At 37.4% G+C, this 24,514-nt stretch overlaps 1 protein-coding gene across 4 annotated transcripts in view; it reads right to left on the bottom strand.

Moving 5' to 3' along the window:
* The window catches only part of arhgef39 (Rho guanine nucleotide exchange factor (GEF) 39), a 40,724-nt gene that overhangs the window by 13,603 nt on the left and 2,607 nt on the right, over nucleotides 1-24,514 (bottom strand). For 2 of the 4 annotated variants that reach the window (XM_079869751.1, XM_079869752.1), the window contains 5 exons: nucleotides 22,935-23,127; nucleotides 22,031-22,125; nucleotides 16,298-16,418; nucleotides 13,122-13,240; nucleotides 1,544-1,614 (listed from right to left, as the gene is read on the bottom strand). In XM_079869751.1, the coding sequence (XP_079725877.1) occupies nucleotides 1,544-1,614; nucleotides 13,122-13,240; nucleotides 16,298-16,418; nucleotides 22,031-22,125; nucleotides 22,935-23,084 (556 nt within the window). In that variant the 5' untranslated portion in view covers nucleotides 23,085-23,127. The remainder of the gene's footprint in view (nucleotides 1-1,543; nucleotides 1,615-13,121; nucleotides 13,241-16,297; nucleotides 16,419-22,030; nucleotides 22,126-22,934; nucleotides 23,128-24,514) is intronic. The other 2 variants (XM_079869753.1, XM_079869754.1) reach the window with 1 other exon arrangement.

Below are 24,514 nucleotides of genomic sequence, written 5' to 3'. Positions count from 1 at the left end.
CAATTCAGACAATGAACAGAGCGCTCGGGGCGTTTGCCTCATAGTAAAATAATCACAGCCTAATTGAGTTGCTTATCTTTAGAACAACTACAAGCAAAACCAAACAAAGTGACTGTTTAGAGATGACTGGGCCCTCTCTGTATGTCTCTCAGTCCTTCCCTTTTAAGAAAACCATCTCTGTAATTGTGTTTCAACAGAGCTACGGCTGATGCATTATTAATACTTTCTCATTCCACATTCTACGAATACTTTCTCTCTGTCTTTTCATTTTAGACATTCAGTATGTTTAAACAGAACTCGGTCCGAGGAGTTCTCGAGTGGTAACTTTTATTAATTAACCTTTGACAGGCTCCGCAAAAAAGTTCAGGATACTTGGCTGTAGGGAAATGCAGAAGATGGCATACCAAAACGCACATGATTGACGAACGCCACAATTATAATAATTAAAACAGTGGAGCTTGTGGAGAAAACAGGAAATCATAAAAATAAAAAATAAATCGACACGCAAAAAGAAAACAACAACAAAGCCTCTTGTGAGTTTCACAGCTAGTTTGCTTAATCAGATACAATATAATTTGTCTGGGGTTGTTTTTAAATAATTCCCTTTACAATATGCCTAGGCTGATTGAGAAAACTTTTTTCTATTGCTCTCTCTCTCGCTCCCCCCCCCCCCCAAGAAAGAGCTAGTGAGCTTAAAAAGCAGCTCTAATGAGAAGAGGAAGAGGCAATGGAGGGCCAAATCTGGATATGTACCTTCATCTTAGACTCACGGGCTGTTTTAATTTGTAAGCAAAAGCAGCAAGCAACCAATGAGATTTTAATTGATACACATAAATAATTCCTTGTGTACACTGGCTCTTAAGTCGGATTTGCTGTTTATTTGACGATAGAAATGAGTCATTATCGGGGCTTCTGTTGATGCCAGAGATTTTATTTATTTATATTTTGCATGGTTGATATCCTCTGATCTGGTCCCTATTAATTATGTCAAAATCCACATCGAGAATTTAGACTCACGTTAAGCTTCGCTGTACTTTCATCCTCTGAGAGCAAAGCCACCCGGTGACAATAACAACACGTGAGCGCTACAACAGGGGCCCAGAGTTGTTCTTTGTCACCCTAACAAAGACAAGGGAGGCTGTCTTTTCGGCTGCCAGCTTAAAAAACTTTTTTTCCCCTTTAAGACGCAGGTTTGTTTTGGCACCGTATGAAACGATTTCAGCATTTGCACCTTCTTCAACAGGCCATGGTATCCTCCGCAATGCTTATCTCCGCAAAGCACCTCATCATCACAAACATGTTGAGTGATCTCTTTTTAGGTTGCTCTGTAAGTGACAAACTAGAGTGGAAAGCAAATTTGACAAGCATAACAAGTGTGACTTTGGGTGAATGTGATTCCGCAGCTTGATACAGATCCTGACAATAAACAGATAATGAAAAAGAAAAAAAATCTAGACAGGCTAAACCCATCAACATTTTTGTCACAGAGCGCTAACAGGATAAGAGAGTGTTTGTCGAATTGCGAGACGGCGGTGCCTCTTACTTGAAAGCTGCTGAAACTCCGGGTTGTCTGGACCGGTGTTCTCTGTCAAGTCCCTCAAGAAATGCTTGTACCTAAAAAAGCAACAAATAAACAAAACACGGCACAGGCTTATTGCAATGTTTCTATAAATACACCCTTAAAGCGCGAGAGAAAACCGATCTCGGCGTGTCAGGGTAAGGAGGTCGGACAAGCGCTGTCATCGTAAGATGACATTACTCGCATTAAGACACGTTTAGGAAAAAAGGCTTTTCTTTTTGAGAAGGAATAAAGAGCCATTCAGTCAACAAAATTACACTAATGTGCCGTATTTCTGCTTCCTCAGACAATGCGGCGGAACTGATTTTGTGCTATTTTAGCGGCACAAAGGGATGAGGAAAGGATTTGAAGGAGGGAGCAAAAATAGAGACTGAAAAACAGAAAATGAAAATGCAATTCCATCCATCCGGTTCACACAAACAAGTGCACGGGGTCAAACTTCACATTCCCCTCTGTTCAGAAAAAAAATGAAATATTGATTATCGTGCTATCGTCCGCTGATGACACAAAAAGGTTATAAATGGCTGGGCAAAAATCAAGGGCCCCATTAAGGAAATGACCCCCGTATCGCAAGGTGAGGGCCAAATTGAGAGGGGAGTAAATTTGGTGGTAATTCATTTGGCTGTTTCAGGGATGGAGATAAAGATAGAGCGAGTCTTAATGCTAGAGATTACAGTTCACTTAAGCAGAACTCCAGCGACTAGAGACATCAAAGGCCTCTTTCAAATGAGAAGGCTCTCAGAAAAAGTTCGACTCTGTGGTATCGTCACAATTGGGAATACAATTCTCTACAGTTTTCTGTACTTTGATTGCAGTGGAACTTGAAAACTTTTGGAGGGAGCGCATTAGCATTACACAGGTGTATGCAGGCAATTAATGTAGCAATCAAATATGCATTTCGGCAAATACCATGAAACTAAATATCATACGCAGTCATTAACTGTAATGAGAACGACTTCTTATTTAATGCTAGAAGCTTGATCAACTGTATTCAGATAACAAAACATCCAAGAAAGGAAATGGATATGAGATGATAAAAGTCAATGTGAAACTGTTCTTGACCCATTTTACTTCTGTAATGTGATATTAAAACTAAATAAAATTCTGGCAAATACACAGCCAATGATTATTTTCATGTTATGGACTGATATTAACATTCTATTCTATATATTAAAACAAATAAATAAATAAATAAATAAAAGCAATACAAATAGAACACTAGAAATAATTATAATATAGTATATTATGATTATACTTATAATAATTCTAAAAGTTTTAAAATGAAATAAATGTAGGCATCACATCGTTATGTACAATGATTATTTTATATAAATGTTTTCAACTAGGATAAAAAAAGTATGGCAGAACTATTATAGGGAATTGATTGTATCATGGAAAATGGGTTATTGGATTATCCAATGGCTCATGTGGCCTGGGTGACTTTCAATTTTGATACAATATTACTTCAACCAAAAATTGTTTACAACAAGACTTGATACTTTAAAAATACAGTTCGGTGCTCACAAAACATTCTCAACATTTCCGGCACCACCATTTCCACTTCACGTCCAACATTTTAGATGTTGTCAGATAAACTGGGGCATCTTTAGTCTGTCTTAAACGTCCTCTCAACTCCACCGTGGCATCTTTCTTTGGTGACTCAGCCAGCCGATCCCCGCGGGCTGAAAAGTTAAGCTGGAATATTCCCGTTCCCCGAGAGCCGTGCTAAGCGGCGGAGCAGGGGCCTTTCTAATTGGAGGAGCTCGAAGAGAAGATCGTTGCAGCCGAAGTCTCTTTTTCCCTGCGGCCATGTTGAAATTATGTAAACAGTGGTGGCAGGCGCCAAGACGCCCGTGTCACCCATCACCCGTGACAACCACAGAGGGGGGTAGAAGAGCACATCCTTTAAACTCCACTTCTGTCGAGAGATTTTAAGAGGGCTGAGAGTACAAGGCCAAAGAGAGAGAGAGGAGGAAACGTCTGATGTGGGGTCTTCTGACTCCTCCTTTTCGGCCCTCCCTTCCTCTCAGGAGTTCAGAGGTGATTTGATAAACAGTTTCAGGCAAAACAGTCAGTTTGAGTACAGGATGTGTATTTATTCACAGCAGGGCTTGTGGGACATCCTGCAAAGCTTCTGGAATTAAAAGTTGAAGCTGAAAAATCCCAGCATGTGCATGCTCATTTATTCAACTATTATATATGGTAATTTCCTGTATGCAAGCATTAAATGTCCTCATTTGATTTCATTTTAGATCCCCGTTCTTATGAAATATATTAAAGATTTAAAGGAATGACTGCTAAACTCAAAGTTTGAATTTGTATGTAGTTTAAGTTAAAATATAAATAATGTAGATAAATCTATATATTTTTTAAGATAATGGGACACTGACTGTACATGATCCATTACATAGTTTAAAGGGATAGTTCGGCCAAAAATGATATTAAACCCATGATTTACTCACCCTCAAGCCGTTCGAGATGCATATGTCAATCATTTTTCAGATGAACACATTTTCAGTTATTTTAGAAAGTGTCTCACGGCGCTTCCTACGCTACGTCCTACGCCAGCATCCATCTCCGTGAACGCGCGTCGACCGCTACCGGAAGCCAGTTATTTTCGATTATAAAGTTTTAAATATGTATATTTTTACGACAAAACCGCACGGTTTACCCTCAGAAGGCCTTTGTTTATCCCCCTGGAGCCGGATGGATTACTTTTGTGAAGGATGCATGTACATTTTGGGACTTGAAGGAGGTGGACCCCATAGCTTCACATTATAACCACTGAAAGATCTAAGACATTTTCTAAAATAACTGAAAATGTGTTCGTCTGAAAAATGATGGACATATGGATCTCGAACGGCTTGAGGGTGAGTAAATCATGGGTTAAATATCATTTTTGGCCGAACTATCCCTTTAATTAATTAATTAATTAATTAAGGATTAATATTCTGACTGATACCAACAAGCCAAAAAGGATTATTATTACTATAATAAATGTATTACATTTTTATAATAATAAATAATTTTTTTATTTTTTTATGTGGAATACTTGATTCTGATTGGTCAATCGCGCCATCCACAGGTATGTTATTCCTCGATAACAACAAGTAAAAACTGATAACACAGGCTCATCCGGGTAACTGAAGTTAGGTTTTCCTCATGGAAGTTTTGCGTTCGGTGTGCTAATAAAATATTAAACTCAGATCAATATTTTGTGTGCAGTTATTTAATTATGTCATCCGGTATCACAGACTCTCTCTTGTTTCATACAAAGGCAGCTGCTGCCATTTTTAGAGGATTGTTTTGCAAACAGGACGATTTTAAAACAGTTTTATCTCAAATCAATATCTCTTATCCCCATAATTATTTATGTAGTGAAATGCAGTGTAAGTGGTATGAATGTACAGTATCCCTTAAATGTACATCTAATTTGAACTTGCCTCTTGCTAGCAACAGCTTTCTCCGCGGAAGCTTTGCGTTTAAACAGCTAATAAAATATTTAGACTCAGATCAATATTCCTCCGCTTCGTTTCAGGGTCCTGATCACCTTGTCGGGGTTTATTCTGCGATAACAACCGACAACAACTTAAATAATGGCCAATAACTGATACATGGCCGATATTAAAACGCTATACTATTTTGTCAAAATAAATTACAATAAAATTAAATTAAACACTAACAACAAATCAATTAATAATCAATGCTACAATCGGTTTTCCAAAAAATAACAACATATTGTCGAATATTGCTAATATTGTCTGATAAAACACCATTATAACCTGGCCAATGGGTTTCTGGTTAAAAGTAACATAAAACCTAAAAAAAAAAAAAAAAAAAGAATCAGAAAGAGATAATGCATGGTCCATCACTGCTAATATGTCAGATGCTCCATTACCATCTAAAAAGTACTTCTGCCAAATGGGTGCTCGCTTAATCTATTAGTTCGGGGGGTACGACGTCCTTGGATTTCATTGACAGCTGCCATTGATTTCTGTCTGTGAGTGTCTCGCTCTCCATTCTCCCTGCTCCTTATATCAGGTCAAGACCCGAACGCAACGGTTAAAGCAGACATACAGTATGGGTGCCAGGACAGTGAAATGCTCACAGATTACAGGTTGAACCACGGCACAGAGGGTTGTACATATGCACACCTAACAGACCTTTTAAATCCATCCTGCATTATACATCTCTCGACTTTATGTTAAAAAGACAAAAAAAAAAAAAAAAAACATACGATTTTTAAACATGTGCAACCCAAACACAATTCTAAGATGTTGTGGGTTGCTAAGGTGTTGGTGAGTTGTTGCTTTTTTGTGAGTGCTTAAAAATGTATAATAATATAACAACAACAAAAAAAAAAAAAAAAAAAAAAAAAAATTTTTGGTTTTAAAAAAATCTAGTAATAATGATGCCTTAGTCAAAAATAAATAAATATTAAATTAAAATTTTATTAAATTCTGGAAGAGTTATCCGCAAAACTTCCGAAAAAGAAAAAACAACCTTTGCTCCATATTTAGTTAGCCTACAAACAGCCTAAACGAAACCTAACTAAACAGGCTTTCAGAACACGGGGAAAACTAGAGCAGTAGCGAATTGCTCATTAGAAATGAAAGGGAAGAGGAAACCAAACAAGCCCCAATTAAGCCTCTTCTATTAAAAGGCACTTAAAAAGAGAAATAATCTCACTTCTTTTTCTTCTTGTCTCATCTTGTAGTAACAAATACATTACAGGCATTATCAGCCACGAAATGCCCTTATTAGGGGAGTGGGGGGGCAAGAAATCTAATTAAAGCGGCAGAGTAACAAAAAAGGGAACGGCCTAATGAGCATTATTAAAGCACATTCCAAATAATGTAAACGGAACTTGCTCGTTTAGCTGCCCTGTCCCAGTCATTAGCGCGCAAAGCAAAGAGAAGATAACGAGACAATAACGTAATCTGAACCGTATTTATAACAGTTCAGATATTATAATGAAGAGGCGCGCTAGAAAGCGTCGCTGGCCTAGTTACCGGCGCGGACGCCTTGCCTCGCTAATTCCTTTGTAATATGCAAATGAAACAAGCGTCGTGTTTTCATTCTCTTCCTCCAGCCCCCCCGCAGCAGCCGATATGTCGGGTCAGCTCGTATACGCGCAGGAGAAGAGAGGGAGGAAATATCTGTCTAATTATTTGCCTTTAAATACGTGCATTAAGGATTCATATTCCTAATTAAGAGACAACAGCCACTGTCAGGCTCCTGCACGGGTTATTGAACACGGCGGTGGATGTTGCATAATTACTACTCTTTAATAACTGCAGACGTATGAACACATCAGCTATGAAGAACCCAAGATGTCGCCAGCTTCAGCAATTAAATTATAACACAAACGATAACAAAATGCATATTGTTTTCCCAGTACACTGAGAACGTATGCAGATTTTTAAAAAAAAAATTATTTAGATGGGATGCAAATCACGTAACTTTGGTTTTGATTGCATGGAGTTAAAGGGACAGTGAAAATTATGTCATAATTTACTCAAGCTCTTGTGAAACCTGTAACTTTCCTCAATTTTAAATAGAACTTTCTTTGTCCATCTAATGAAACTCAATGGGGTCCAAAACAATATTTGATTTGAACATTTGTGTAGACCAAAAAACTTTAGGAAAAACATGAGGGTGAACAAATAATACCAGGAATTTCATTTCTGCATGAACTATCCATTTAAATTAGTTAATCAATCATAATAATACTTAGTTATTATAGTATTCTTGAAATAGCAATCTCCAAACAAGTCAAATTAATTGTATCCAATGCAAATGTAATGATTTTCAGTATATTAAAGCTGCTAATTGGACTCCAATCGGCTAATTGGATATTAAAACATTTCCCTATGAATCGGTATGCACTCTCGAAAACGTAAGCATTCAAACAATAATCTTAATGAACAAAATAACAAGCCTAGATGTATATAACACCACAGCTAAATATATGACAAGCACTTTGAGAAGAGTTTTACAAGTTTTTCACCACACTTTGACTCTTTCCAAGTGCCTGAACCTAATTAACAAAAGCCAAGACATAAAGTAGATTGTCTGGAAGCCTCCAAGAATTTCAATAAGTCTTCTCTGCTTGAGAGCAGAGCATTGTGGCAGGCAATCACTACCTGAGGTCAACATATCAAGGACGACGAGATGAGGGTAATGTTATATTTAGGGGATCGATACCAGTTCTGAGAGTAAATATATTAAATAAAAAGTGCTTTTAAAAGACTGAAGAATCATGTAGTGCTCGTCCTAGTCCTTCAAGTCTCAGGCTGAATCGAAACAAGTGAGCTTTAACATTACCCATTTGAACAGATCAAAAGAAGAGAGGAGGTGAGTTTGCCCGAGGTCTTGTCTTAAGACTAAACCATAGATATGGAGGATGTGACCTCTCAACTTCCATGTAAAAGCAACGTCTCAACAGCAAAGAAACTGCGATTAGGAGGACAGCACTATAAAGCTGGTTTTAAATGAGTTCAATCAACACCTTTGCAAACAAACACAAACGGCGAGAAAACCTCCTGAACTCCTCATTATGTTGTGTTTGAAGCACCGACTGAATTGAACCCATCTGCTGTGTAAGCACAGGCCCATATAACAGCCCTGACACTATCGGCTACATAATGGCTCAGCTCCATTAACACGAGTCCTCCTCCGCTTTTTGAGGCTCTCTGCATGTAAAAGAGACACAGCCATGACCTTTTGACCCGCTCCAAGCGACGAATTCCACCACAGAATGAAGGATTAACCTCTTATATTGCACTTCGCTATGTGGATGTTGAGGACGTTCAAATCCATTATAAAGCTGTACAAGTGTGTTAAAAACACGCCCATTTTAGTCCTATAAGGTTAAAATCACTTAGAACTACTGCTAAACACAATCAACATCATGGTCAGGAATATTTCACATGATCCGAATATTTTGTTTGTAATTGGTCACAATGTAATTTATAATGGTGCATGATGGTATGATGCATTAAACAACAACTTATGAATTTTAAATAGCTTTTTAAATAGATGTATTTCCTGAATTTGGATTGAATTTGATTTGAAGTAGCAATCCGGAGGCAGAATTGGAATGTCAATCTAAGGAAGTAGAATTAAAATGAACAGAAATTCTAAGAAATGAATTTGTCATTTTTAACTAGAAAAGCACAATTGACAATCCTTCTTTGAAAATTATGAATAAAGTAAAAAATAAACTTGAAGACAGACAGCTTACAGATAGGCAGATAGAAATATAGATAGAACAATAATGGATAGAACAACAGATTTATATATAGATCAACCATGGACAGATTGACATACCAATAAACAGAACGATGGACAGACAGAAAGACCGATAGACATAAAGCTAAATAGACAGACAGACAGAACGATGGACAGACAGACAGATAGATAGAATTCTTAATAGACAGACAGACAGACAGATGGATAGATAGACAGAAAGAATGATGGACAGACAGACAGATCGATAGATAGAATGATGGACAGACAGATTGATAGACAGACAGACCGATAGACAAAACGCTAAATAGAGAGACAGATAGAGCGATAGATAGTATGATGGACAGGCAGACAGACCGATAGACAGAACGCTGAATAGACAGACAGACAGATGGATGGATAAACAGATAAATACACATTTTTTTTATACAGTAAAATAAATTCACTTTACCGTTTAAAATAAAAGTTTTAATAACACCCATATCATGGAAATTATTATCATGGAAACTATTGATATCAGCCAGAATCTTTAGTTACTCATTAACTATAACTTTTATTTATTTGTCTAACACTTGACAAATTGACCAAAATGTCCATCTGTAGTCAGGAAGACCAGAGAAGGGATGAAGAGTTGAGACGAGAGGGAGACAGAGGACACGACGTGAATCTCTTCTCGGCAGCTGCAGTGAATGGCGTTTAATAATAGGAGTGATTTTATCCTCCCTCCCAACAGTCCTGCTCCATGTCTTAAGTAGCCACCATGATCCACACACAGCCAGCCTCGCCATCCATCATCCTCCAGCCGAATAAGTGACAACAATTTCCTCCTGAGTCCCCGTTAGAGGCGGTACTCCTGATTATCTGCACTCTCCGAGAATGGAGCTCTTCTGCCGTGCCACTTAAGATCATCATACAATTATGCGCCCCCCGTGTGTCCTCGCTTTCCGAGAGCGGAGAGGCAGAATCGATGGGGGGACAATGGGAAACACAGTGATCAGGGCCTGAGAGGATGAGATCAGATCAAGGGCGTCTTTGAACATGCTGATTGAGATGTCAGCGCTCGGCAGCTCCGAGGGAAATTAGAGGATATCTGTGTGATAACTGGGTGGAGAAAACTCAGGGTGCGGCAAAAAGCTCAGAGGCCGTATTTAGCACCGAGTCCTGTGGTTTGCTGCACGTAAAAAAAAAAAAAAAAGGCTAGAAAATACTTGTTTCTAAAGATTGGCATCTTGTGACCCCGTTCACACGTACATCGTGTGGACATTGGTTTTGGGTGATCTGATAACAAGTGATAACTGCTCAACACAGGTATAAATGGAGTACAAAATGTTATGTGATCCAATCATACAAATGAAGTCGAAAATGCATGTGACAACGTCGCATTGGTAGTAACAGGACAGCATAGGACAGCCTATTTTCCTGTCATCATCTACTGTGCTAAAACAAGAGTTTGAAATGTCCTAAAAGGCTGTATTTATTTGATCAATTATACAGTATAACAATAGTATTGTGAAATATTATTAGAATAACTGTTTTCGATTTTTTCAAAAGAGCAGAATGATTCGCACTTCTTTTCTTATTTTCAAATTTTACGTTATGCGACACAGAAAAAAAGTTATTTATTCCTGATGGCAAAGACGAATTTTCACAAGCAATTTCTCCAGTCTTCAGGGTCACATGATCCTTCAAGGCCCCTTGAAATCAAAATGTAAGTTTTTTAGCTTTCAGTATGAATATGTTAGCCTTGAGGTTATGAAGAAGCTGGTGCGTTTCAAAACAATGACAACATTCGCATTTAGGAGATATAAGCATTCAAAATTTACAGTCTCTCACTTCCGCTAAAATGGATCATTTGTTTTTCAACGGACTTCAGCTTCTCATCACATCTTCTGTCCAATCAAATGCTCTCTAGAATCTAAAGCATCCCGCCCCCTATGCTATAAATACCACCTGGCCAAAGCAACCGTTGACACGTTATGGAGCAATATGGGTTGGAGATGTGAGTTCGGTTGCTTAAACGCTCGATTTTTATTCCGTTTATGTACATTGGTTAAGAATGAAATGGCTAGAATTTTATTCACACCTCTACTATTGAATCCAACGTATCATCAGACCTCGGATTTGCTTCGATGTTGCTGTCAAGGAGGTAAACTAAACGCTATTGGCTATTTGAAAAGGGGGAGGAGCCATTCAATATGTCCAGCCTTAGCTTCCTGTTTCAGTGGAAATTACGTCAATGCATAATACAAAGTTGTGCGTTCCAAGGCACTTCAGTGGGCCTTTCAGAAACCATTCAAATATGCCGATTTGGTGCACAAAATCAATAGTGCTTAAATATTTGAAATGCTTCACATCTCAATCTTTTTGTACTTTATCATGCAGCAACACACTGTCACTGATAGTAAGTGATGTGTAGTCTAGAAAAAAGAAAAACTTGACAATAAAAAGTGGTCAAAAGAGATTCCTGCTAAAACCAGGAGACTGTCTTGTGATCAAATCACCTCAAATAGATCAGAACAGAATTCTGTCATTTTGCATATGATGAAACCACTGAATGAAAACCACGACAGGTGGGCGCAAGCGGAGGAAATGTTCTAATAAAGAATAAATATAAAGACATAATTATCGTCATTGCAAAAATGACATTGCGTTTGTCTTCTTTCATGTTGGAAACTACATTTAATAAGTAGGAGTGACATAAAAGCCTAATTAAGATGGACTCGAGCAGCTTGATAAAGAAATGCCATGTAATTTCCGCTGGTTCTTAAGCATGTTCTAGTTCATTTCGCACCTTGTTACACTAATTAACGGCTGAGACCACGACCGCATGAAATTACAGCCAACAAATTCGGCGCCTTAACAAAAGGGATTTTGACAGTTCTTGGACAGTCTGAAAGCAGGTGTGAGCACGACATCAAACAATAATTACGTCTGTCATTGAGAGGCTCGGTATGCGCCGTGCACTGACTCCTCCAAAGCAAAGAAATACGGTTGGAGAATTCAAGCATGAAAACCATAACCCGGTGGTGACAGCTTTCTGTTATCATGCCATCAAATGATTCCCAAAATCCTTCTTTAAAGAAAACCCACATAGCATGATCAACAAAATGTGAAGTTGTAGAGTGATTTGACAGCTGAGCAGAAGACTGTGAAGTAGACTGGCCTGTGTCAGAAGATACTGATGCATAACCAAAACGCTTTACATTCCCATCAAGAACTGACTGCATTTCAATCCGTTGATGCTGTCGATCCAATAATCTCCTCGCCGAAGCAGATGGTTTAAACTTTAAATACACAAAAAAAAAACATCCGCTGACCAATCCATCTCGTTTACTTGAAAATTCAATGGCTGAGGTACTCTGACATTTAATGAGATTAAAAGAAAACTTTGCACGTCAATTGCAATAAGTGGTTGAGGAGTCCATTAAATCAAAAATCGAATTCAAAACATCTGTAGGCGTGCCATTTCTGCACGACCACCACAGCACATGGGTAAATAAGTATGCTGTAATAAGTATAAATAAATAATCAAGTTTTGCACAAACTTGTAGTCCCTACCACCAAACTCAAGCATCAGTCTTTTGAGAGGACCACAGAAAAACTGGTTACACTTTCTTGGGATTCAGCCTACTTTAAAAACATCCACAGATGTGCAAAAACTTGATTTTCATTTTAGCCAGGGATCATGCACCTTTATAAAAAATCCTGGCCCATAATGATAAGCTGATAATTATTTTCATCTTATGACCGATAACCAATTAAAATTGTATAAAAGATCAAATATGTTGTATGATTAAATTAAAATACATAATTTTTTAGAGCAACAAGTGAATTTATGCATCACAACATTATAATGCATAGTATGAAAAATAGATATTCATTTTGAGATTTGCTAAAGAGTACATTTAATTCATTAAAATATTAACTTAAACTTAAATTTTAAACTTTAAATGAGCATTAGATAGGAGCAAAAGTTAAAGGTATAAATAAATGAAAACAATTAAAACTAAAAATCAAGTGAATTTCAGCATCACAATATTATCAAAATGAATATTAATTTTGAGATTTGCTTACACTTCATACAGTGTTCTTAAAGTTTTAATGTTTTTACATAAGTATTAACTTTAAGTGAGCATTAGATGAAGCAAATGTGATCTAAATGTAAATGAGCATGCACTATAAAAATACCCAACGTTAAAAGATAGCCGATAAACAAAACGAACCCCTGATAAACTGATAAAGGATAACCATTAAAGTTCCAATACTGTCACACGTGAGCTTGACAACTTACTGCTGGATGCGCTGAAGAGGAAGCAGAAGCAAGTCCTCAAGTTTCTGCTGATTGAACTCGGGCCTCGACTCCTGGAGCTTTTTAAACCGTCTGAAGGCTTTGCTTTTCTTCACTTGAACCTGAGAAGGAAATGAACCATGAATCAAAGATCTGCTTCCATGAAAACAACTTGATACAACAGTAGAGCACATGTGATAATACAAGCGATAATACTGTTTACCTCCCACCAACATTTTCACCTCTGTCGATGATGCATGTGGCGTGATGTCTATTGAATTGTGTATTCAGTCTCGCTTGTGACTGAATCTCACTCATGCACAACGAGACATCTCTGTTGTCTCTTATCACAAGCTGTCTTCTGAATAGAAGCAACCCTGGTTTCATTATTTAATATACATCCACACATACAATGTCAGGCTAATGACAGACAGAGTCTGAATTAGCATAGCAAAATATCACTTCAATATGTAAAATATGTTTTGAATCGTGCTTCTCTCTGAGAAAAGCATGGGTCGGTGCTAGGTTTGTGTGCTAAGTAAATAAATAAACATATCAAGTACACAAAACAATCCATCATCTTCAAACGGCCCACACCGCGAACAACACCTGCTCGGCTAGCATTTATGGCCGAGGCAGCTGGGGTCTCCCTCTGAGAAACACACTAACATTAAATCACAACATGTTGGACGTGCTGTGAGAGGAATTCTTTATTTAGGCCAGCCAAAAAAAAATAAAAATCTTAGAACGAATCCTGTCATTTTAAATTGCCAGAAAGCTTTCCACATTTTAAAATAATAGGAAAGTCATCAAAACAATAAAAAAAGAATACTTTTAATATTAAAGCTTAAATTATACAAAATATATTTTTTTATAAACAAACCCCTAAAAAACAGTATGTTTTTAAAGAGTTACTTTAAGTGAGCATTAAATCAAGACAAAGGTATAAAGTTTGGGGTCAGATTTTTTTTTTTTTTTTTTAAAGAAATTAATACTTTTATTCAGCATGGACAACTTTCTATTCATCAAAGAATCCTGGAAAAAAGTAACAAGGTTTTCACAAAAATATTAAGCAGTAATATTAAACTGTTTTCAATATTGATAATAATAAGAAATGTTTGTTGAGCACCAAATCTCCATATTTAAATGATTTGCGACGGATCATGCGTGAAGACGTAATGATGCTAAAAATTCTGCTTTGTCATTACAGGAATAAATTACATTTAATAAAAAAAATTTAAAATAGAAAAGAGTTGTTTAATTTGTAAGCATAAGTGAGAATAAGAGACTCATTTCAAAAACAATCTTTAGACCCGTTCACACCAAGGAAAATAACTATAATGATAATAACGATAAAGATGTAGTTCTAAAAAATGTCAGAGTCTACACCACAACTATAACAATATTGCTCACAGAGCAACGATATCATTGGAATCACTTTCAGAATGATTTTTTCCAGCTGATAAATTAGAAAAACATCAACAGCCAATCAGAATCCATCCTGCTTTCAGAGCGCGAGCATTTAAAGCGGCAGACGACAAAACTGCAGTGCGCCCCACTTATAATAAACACAAAGATATCATCCACTGTTGTGGATGCTAATATAGTTATCTCTATAGTTATCGTTCTTGGGCCTTTACAAACCATAAACATTTGAACAGTAATGTAAATAAGGCTCCGACACCGACTGACACCAGTAAATTAATAAATGTCTAACATCAGTCACTAACTCGTATAGTATACCATGTATCCTTAAAATAAATAAACTTTAAAAGATCTCATTATTACATATTTACTCATATTATTATTGTGCCGAACTATCGGTCAAGGTTAAAAATGGGACAAAAAGAGTGGATTAAAAATGCCACAATGAAATAAATAAACTATTTGGGGATGTAAAAGGCTCCTTGGTTGAAAAACTTTTTTTTGTTGTTGCTATTTTAACTAAAGAACGTGGATCTTGAGGAACAGACTAGCCATGTTTGTGACATGGTGAACATGCCAGCCAGCCAATGTTCCAGCAATTACAGCCATGTAGGCCTGGCGGAGTAATCGATGCTAACTTAAACAGCTCAGTCTGCAATCAATGGGAATCGGTCAATTGGCCACAGACGTATTCCTCCTCTTAATTAAGACATTAATATCTGTGAGGCTCCAAGCTTCCCCCAGCTAAATAAAAGCAGCGTGTGGCTAGACGAGGCTTGGAAGAGCTTTGCTGCAGGGCTAACACTCGAAACGACCTTTCTGCAAACATATATTCGGTATCAGACGCAATTACTGGCATGGTACGGGAAAAAAAATGCCCCCTCGGTTCACCGTAAGCACACAGAATACAGAAGTTAGCACTAGCCTGGCGCTCCGATGATTCTTTAACCGCTAACTGATTTGGTCTAACAAGGAATCAGTCATCCGTACACTTGGGTACAGGTGCCTTGCCGAGGGAGGAGCTAATTAGCAAAGAGAGAGATTCCCCATCGCACTTTTTACCGGCCGACTGATGGAGGCTGCCCACTTAAGTCAGGCGTAATGAGATGGTAGTGTTGGACCTAATGGTACCGCTGGGCTTTGCCTGGGAGAGATCTGTTTGCACAGAGTGTCATCCTAAAGCCTTAATCAGGTAGGTGACTCCATTTTTTTTTCACCGTTCCAAACGTCAATCATTTTGAATGGTGATCTTTGAGTTACTGACCCGACATAGTGTCTTCTCTTCTTTTTTTTTCCCCCACAAGGTTGAGCCGAACAATATGGTGCGGTGAAAAAAGGTGCCAGAGATGAGGAGTTGTACAAGACTTAATAGGTTTGGACTAATTAGAAGTGGAGCATGACATACTGTCAATCCTATGCATTACCATAGATCTATAATGAATACATATTCATGATTTCATATTGATAGACATAGCCACCGTCTTTAGTGTAAGGAGATGACCTCTATCCAGGTAAAAGAACACATTCACTCAGGAAAAGCCAATACAAATGACCATTTGATTGAGTAACTTTCATAGCAGGTGGAATAATAATTAGACTACCTTTAAAGAGCAATGCAGAAAGAGGAAAATGACACAGAGAAATGTTAATACTCAGTGAATAATAACTAATCTATGGCTATGTTCAAGCAGGTATTACTCAGGCCATACAACATAAAGAGCAACTTAAAGAGTAAACACTGAACTTTAACTTACCATGAGGACTTTTTTAGCCGTCTGGATGTTGTCAACGTAAGTACTGTACAACTGCAGGTGAGTGCAGAACTCCTCAAACCCGATGCCAAACCTCCCCAGTTCTAGATGAGTGAGTAGGGTCCTGTTAAAAACAAAAAGAAGAATTGAAAATATGATTTGCCTTAAATGGTGAAAAATCACTTGTTTTATTCATTTTAAAATGATTCATCTAATTATTTTGCCTGCCAAATACATATAAAAACACACTTAAAAGCATACTTTAAAATTGTGTCGCATTAACAATTAAGTCCTGTTAACTCAATAAATACATAAGAATGTTATCCTACTCTGCACTGCAGTCTTGCCATCGCACTCCAAACGCAATGATAACCCTGATACTGTTTTGGAAATCAAGGCATTTCTTGTCACAAATAATGAGGGGGGTTAGTTCAGAGGCAGAAGTATTTGCGAAAGGAAGCGTTTTTAGTCAGATTTGTGTGGTGTCATCCAAGGGCCCCTCCCTGTGGGTGACATACTTATTTGAGACAAGGGTGCAGGGGCTAGCGCCCAAGGGCAAGCGTGTGGTGCTTTGTAGCGGGAACGCACCCATTGCGAAACCAGGAACAAAACAAGGCGTTCAAGAGGAATGGAAGAGTTGGTGCTCTGGCTGTCAGGCACATTAGGGTGACATGGGTATAATTCAAGGGTGAGGGTGTTGACACTTGTGAGGGAGCTTATTATCCAAACTAGGCGAGGTAGATATCACACACACATACAGCTTAGACCAAACAGAAATACAGGTACGGATACACGCACACACTCTCTCTAATGATGTTCCCTGAGACTTTACGTTTTTTACATGCTGGAAGAAGGAGCATTTTGCGGTTGAAGTTGATTTAAATAGATTTTAATGAAGTTGCTAGCCAAGGTAGCCTCTGTTCATAATCAGGAGATGCCGGAGCAACCGAGAGAGTTCTAACGAGGGCAAAGGGCGGGAAAAGTAGTGTTTCCTTTTTCCTCCTCACAGCCAGAGGCTATTATGATAAATATGAAATTATGACTTACATTTTTTATGCTCTTTTTTAGGGCAATTAAATTCTCCAGCCGTCAGGAAGATGACAAAGATAACATTAGCATTCCTCCTGCGTCACGTTAATCTACATTAATGCTTAGCGGTTGCGACATCTGGGTCGGGCACGGACTCAACCAAACAATGGAGGTCTATGTGGCTTCATTTGTGGGAAACGAGAACCGAGGAATACTAATTATCGCCTATGAATAGTTAGCAGGAACACAAACACTCGTAAAAACACGAATCCGTACAGGACCCAAAAGCATCGTTCAGTTTGTTGGGAGACCCCCCTCCTTCCCTCGATAGTGACAAGGACCCTCTTCCTTCATTTCGGAGACTATTTGATCTCTTTCCACACCACATTTACTGTCATTAAGAAACCCCCAAGATGCACTCGTTCAGAATATTTATCTCTCAAATACGTTTTTGATTCAGTGCTACTTAAGTGACAGCACTTTCAAGTTGGTGATCACTGTTACGGTGCATTCTGGGATAATTGGGTTGTTCCCACTATTGCCTTATTCCCCTCATCAGATAAACAGGCATAATTCTGATGAATGGCAGCGGCATGACAATATATTCAAGTTTTGTTTGTTTGTCTGTTTGCTTGCTTGCTTGTTCTTTACCGACCCAAGAGTATCATATCATGTACAAAGAATGAACTTCAAACAAACTGCATCCTATTCTTTTAGGCTTAAATATAGCTGACAGACATTTTTAGATTTCTTAAGATGTCATCGTATTAACGCCGCCTTTGAGGCAACCATCATTTTGAACGCTTTTATTGAAAACTGGGAAACGTTGGGTTGTATTGTCCTTATGTTATATAATTACTCCAAATATCTCAAAAACCATAAGAAAACTTACAATTATTTGAAATAATACATCAGAAATGCAAAATTAAATTCTGCTAAAAGTCTAAAATGTGTTAAAAATATAAAAATAAACAGAATTTAAATCACCCTCATGTCATTCCAAACCCGTATGACTTGCTTTCTCCTGTTTAACGCAAAAGGAGAAGTTTTGAAAAATGTTAAAGCTGCTCTTTTCCATACAATGAAAGTGGATAATGGTACAACAGCTGTGTGTGAGGAACAGTTGCTATGAAAGTGGTAGCCATCACCATTCACTTTTACTGTATGGAAAAGAGCAGCTTGGACAGCTTGCTAAATATATCCTTTTTCATTGCACAGAATAAAGAAAGTCAAATGAATTTTGAAAGACATTGCAATTAAATCCATTGCAAGGATTGCACTTTTTGGCTGAACTATTTCATTAAGAGTAAAATCTAATATGGTTCAAATTCATATGCTGTAAAACGCATATTGTGCATGACAAAAACAAACAATCTACGGCTCACCTTCTGCCCTGGTTCTCTATTTTTCAGTGTTACAACTAGTCAAAGATAAAAAAAAAGTGATGATTTCAGTTAAGGATTGAAATAACCTTCAGCAGCAAGCGCAGATATCAACACGCATCTGAAGAAGCTTCCTGATAACGATGTGGTTTTGGAGTACGCGAGCACTTTATTCGTTTTAATCAGTCAGCCACTGCTGTCTGTTCACAGATCTAAATTGAGAGACTGCCATTACGCTTCACCCGGCACTTCAATAACCGATTCTAATGATGATATATGGTAACCAAGCACCGATTTATCCAATACATCGGGCTCTAAAATTCAGTCCTCCATCTTCATTCAGCCACTGTTTGTAGAGAGGCCCGTCAATCAGGCATTGATGGGAGCCTCGGGGACCCACGGAGATTCATTATTCAGACAATTTTATGATTCTCGATCAACGAGGCCTGGATGAAGCCCTCGAAGGCAGTCAGTAGTTCCCCTTCCAGTCGTTTAGTAATTCAAAATATGCACACAACGAAACCACGGGGCAGTAATTCTTACGAGAACTTCGGCCAATTCGAGACTAATGAAATATCCTTCACTATGTTTCTCCTGTTGGGAAACGTCTCTCTGAGCTTGTCAGGCAAATTCTCTGAGATTGATCAGGTTGTTAAATATATCAAACACTGTTTCACCTGCACTAAGAAGCGATGATCTCTCTAATACAGGCTTAAAGGCGTTAATAAGGCTAGAAGCTTGTTCGCTCGCAGGCTATTGGACATTAGTGGAGAGGGCTTCTGCTTTTGCTTGTTGCTTTCAAACGTGGTACATCAAAACACCAAACGCTTCACAAGAGCTCTGTGCCATAGATAGCCTCAGATAAAATGAACAAGAACAGGCTTCTTGACACCTGTGAGTTAATTTGTTGTTAGTCTGCCCATCCCGCATGGGAAGATCAATGCCGACTGCTCTTAAGGCCAGTTTTTCTGATGTATTATTTCATCTTCTGCAGCTCTGGCTTTTCATTTGCTCATGCTGTCATAAAGGCCCCTCAAGCAGGGTGTCTAATCGTCTGTATGCGGAAGAGTCACGGCTCAACTTAGCATGATCACTTCACCACTGGTGAAATATAAAGATGTTATTAAAGTCATGATGAAATTAAAGTTCACTATTTCCTTAAAATGTACAATCTTGCTATTATTTCAGACAATATCTATGACTAAGAAATTACTTATTTTCAGCTCTCATCACAAATATCTCACATTTTCCCCACCCCTGCCCTATAGTCAAAAGTACCGATACTTTAGTTCAAAGTTATCTCAAATTTAAAAACATGTCAGTATAATTTGCTTATTTGCATTCGTGCTCTGCAAGCGCTCATGGCAATTTTATTTAGTATTATTTTAATCAGTTTCTCTCACTTGGTTTGGCCGTGGTACCCATATTTTCCCATGGTCATTAAGCTGCGACCCACATTTTTATGAATTTGAACCTAGCAAATTTATCTCTCAAAAATGACTGACACACAGACACACACACACACACACACACACTTTACTTAACATACATGTAAATTGTAAGACTATCACTAACACTGATGATTAAACACTATAATATTATAAAGTAAGGCTATTAAACAGCAGTCCTAAACTAGTTTTTGATAATAATATAGAGTCAGTATGTTGGTATGAAGCATCACAGTCATCAAAAATATAGAAAATAGCACAAAAGTGAAAATAAAGTGGAATTTTGGGAAAAAGTTACAGAAACTAGTTATATAGTGAAGTGATATACTCTGCATTCGCACCTCCACATTTCCATGCGCAATAAAAGAGTGTGCACCTTGAGTTCGTTTTTCTGAAGTGTGAGACTTTTTATTTCGTAGCAATTTGCAAAAATAACGTTTTTATAAAAATAACGTCTCCCTCGGTTCATCTGACAGCAGACACTGAATCCGGACAAGGCGTTTTTCTCAGGCACTCTTTACCTAAACTGCGTCTGACAGAAGAGTCAAGAGCACTCAGGCACGCATTTCAAAATAAAAGTCTTGCATCAGAAAAACATTTAGAATTACGTTTTTATTGTTGTTGTCGTTTCTTTGACTGTACTCTTCGACCCACTCAGAACGGTAATTTGTAATATTTCAGATAAATTTTTGTTAAAACATTTGTAATTTTTCACATTGTAATTTGTGTTACGTTTTTATTTTTATATAATAAAAATACTTATATTCAGTTATTATTTATTTTATTTCAGCTTTAGTAACTTCCAAAAACAAATTTTAACAGTTTTACTTCACTTTAACAACACTGACTCACGGTCAAATGCATTTCTTGGTATTGATGCTGGCATGTCCTAAGAGAACGTAAACGAGTCAGACAAAAACAAAAAGGATTTGTATTAAAATATTAAATCTAAACGCAGCCCAACAGACCTAATCCATGCATACTGATCCCCCCCACAACATTTTTTTAATATATTTTTTAACTGTTCTTAATTATTTACTGGCTATTACTGTTTAATTACTTAAAAACGTGAAGGCTACAAACCATTGTTAATTCAATTTGTTAATATTTTTATTGAATCATATCAATAAAATATTATTTAATATTATTTTGACTTAATTCAAAAGCATTTTTTGGTATCGAAAAATCACAAAATTGCCCAAGGCATTGGGTTTGATCCTAAAAATACAAACGCATTGAACTGCTTTGAATAAAAGCATTTGACATGTGAATAAGCACAAAAAGTAAATTAAAACTACTGAAATTTTGGTATTGTGACAACCCTATTCCCCTCCAACCCATCAACTTTTCAAATTCTGATCAGATTGCAAAATAAAAATGGGTTGCGAATGGTGTTTCATGTTGACTTGAAATCTTGTATTGAGCAGCCTGATACAGTAGTGTTAAAGCCAGGTGGAAAGACTGTGAGTCAGTAATGAGCGCATGATAATGTACATTTTCATTAAAAATGCATGAGCAAAACGCAAAAGCTTATTTTTATCAACACATAAAGCTTGGAAGACACAAACAGTGGCCATTACGAATAGGCAGCCATCACCAATGATGGCAACCATGGCGGATAACGTGAAATACACAGGAGAAAGTGCAGCTGTAAGCCTAAATCCAGCATCCGCATCGATTCGCAATCCAATTAAACAGAATAACATAAGATAAGGCACACCAGGCAATCTCCAAGTTCTCAAACTTGATTCTTGTTAGACCCCAATTAATACTACCCTACCCTCTCGTCCTTTTTAAACGGTATCAAAGCCAGCCACCCTCAGCCGTCTCTCTCCCCTGAGCGCGAATATTCGCTTAATTATTTAAAGGATACTTACTGGTTTATTAAATGAATGGATTTAATTGAACTGAAGATGCTTTCTCTAATGTCCTGCCTGAGGGTTCCTTTGGCCTTCAAGATCTCCACAAAGTACTGGAGAAAAAGAAAGAGACAGGAGGGAGAGAAAATTAAATTTTCAGACGCCACTCGTACATGACTCTTCATCTTACCGAGAGTGTCACCTCTCGTCGCATACCCTTGAGACAAAGCGAGAACAAATCTGTGGAGAGCCGAGCATTTTGCAGCAATGACATCTCAATTACCTCCAACGGCTTAATATGAGCTGCATATCTAACGCAACTTCACTAGAGGTGGGAGACGACGTGAAGGAGAACGTGCGCTTTCTCAAGTTTTGATGGTCGGCCGTTTAATTAGAAGGCGGCATTATAAAACAACGAGGCGGATGTGCCAGTTCAGTATGTTAGCTTTCCAAACGGCAATTATTATGTTATAAACAACCGGTATGAGTGAGATTCAAGTGTATATTTGTGGTTACACCCAATATAATCTACATAATACGCACAGAAAAGGCTTTGAAAGCTCAGTGATCTTAAAGGTAAAACCAATTAGCCGCAAAATAAAAAGCCTTGAACAGGTTATAAACCATGAATTTCAAAAGAATAGCCCTGCGATGGTGTCAAGGAGCACTCAATAAATAGAAAACCTTGTGCTGTTGAAACTGTGAATAAAGCTCTCCAAGATAATTAGAATTTCAGATTTGTATTAATTAGGATATTCTAATGTTCAACACATTGCAACGAAGGCATTATTCTGTTGCTTCTCTCAAGGATGACCGAATCCAACCCTGACAAGTGTTTCTCCATCAGCGTATTGTTTGATAAAAGAATGGCTAATTCAGCCCATGGGCGTGTGTGTAATGTTGGGCCTGTAGAGAGACTAACCGTGACGACTAGATCCAGCTGTTCACAGTATCTTTGTTCGCTGTGGACTAGCTCACGGGCTGTGCGGCTCCTCTTCCTCTCCCAGCGGTCCCGCTGCTCCTGAATGTTGCGGCTGCCCATGGGGGTGAATGGACTCGGAGCATAACTCATGGCCGACCGGTTGAAGATGCTGACTCCAGATCAGTGTAACTACCTACAATGCAGAAAATCAAGCCATTAAAATGACTGGTTGACCAATATAGCAATTTAATGGCAGAAAATGAAATAAATAATATAAATAATTTGCAGTTATAATCAACTTATTTTATTACTTGTTTTAATTTGTTAAATTATTTCAGCCTTTTATATTTTATTGGGTTTGCTTATATACGTTTTTTTTAAATAATTAGTCTAATAATTTGATTAGAAATATATATACATTATAATATATACATATATAAACACACACACACACACACACACACACTGTATATATATATATATATATATATATATATATATATATATATATATATATATATATATATATATGGAAAAATAACTTTTTGTGCTATTACATTATTAATTAAATGATTATATTTATTATATTAAATTATTTAATATAATAATAAATTAAATATTACATTTTATATTTAATATTTAGATAAATAATAAAATAACAAAGTTTAAATATATTTATTTTTAATAATATAATTATAACCTGTAATAATTGTTATTATATTTGTATATAATTTACTTAATTCTGTAAAGTACTTATTGATAAAAACAACCAATTAAAATAATATCATTTTAAATTTTAAATATATATTTTAATAAATTATTGCAGCCAATCAGCCATATATATTTTGTTGAGCTCAATGATCAATTATTTATAAAGCACTTTTTTAAAAAAACATTTAGGCAATTTCATTATTTATACGATTAGGGCATTGAAAATCCATATTTTGACATTTGTAAATTACAGTCAATAATACGGTAATATAACCAAGTGAACGCCATTGGCTGCAAAGACCAAGTATAAGGGACGACCAGCGATTCTTTCCCCTGTGAATTCTTAATGACAAACAAACAACATATGCAGAGGGTAAGCCACCAATTAAGGGAAGCCAAGCCTACACACATCCTCAACAACACACACTCTTGATCTATGACTTAGTATGTGCTCTCTCTCTCTCAGCTAAGTAAAGTCTCTCCATCATGGCTCCCTCCCCCAGCCGGTGGTGTTGTCCCTGGACTCCGGGGTGTCCTCTCTGCACTGCCTCATTAGTGTCAGCTCTAATGGAGCGTCAGGGCCAGAAAGAGGAACGAGACCAACACTTTAACAGCAATTAACCCTTGTTCTCTCCCGAGGGAGGCTGGCGTCAGCCCTTCTATAACACACTGTAAACAAGGCAAGCCCGATCAACCCGAAAAGACCGAGAGGGCACACGAACCGGTGTGCATATGAGCATCCATGAGGAGCGAAAGCATCAAGAAAGAAAAAAATCCCATCCCATATGCCATGCGCCGGTCTTCTTGTTTGTACAAAACCTCCATAAAAACTCAGCAAACGTGAAATGCATCCCCTGAAGTTACGCGTG

Source organism: Squalius cephalus (assembly GCF_949319135.1).
Source record: "Squalius cephalus genome assembly, chromosome: 4".
Lineage (NCBI taxonomy): Eukaryota > Metazoa > Chordata > Actinopteri > Cypriniformes > Leuciscidae > Squalius > Squalius cephalus.
This window is presented reverse-complemented; position numbering and strand designations above follow the sequence as displayed.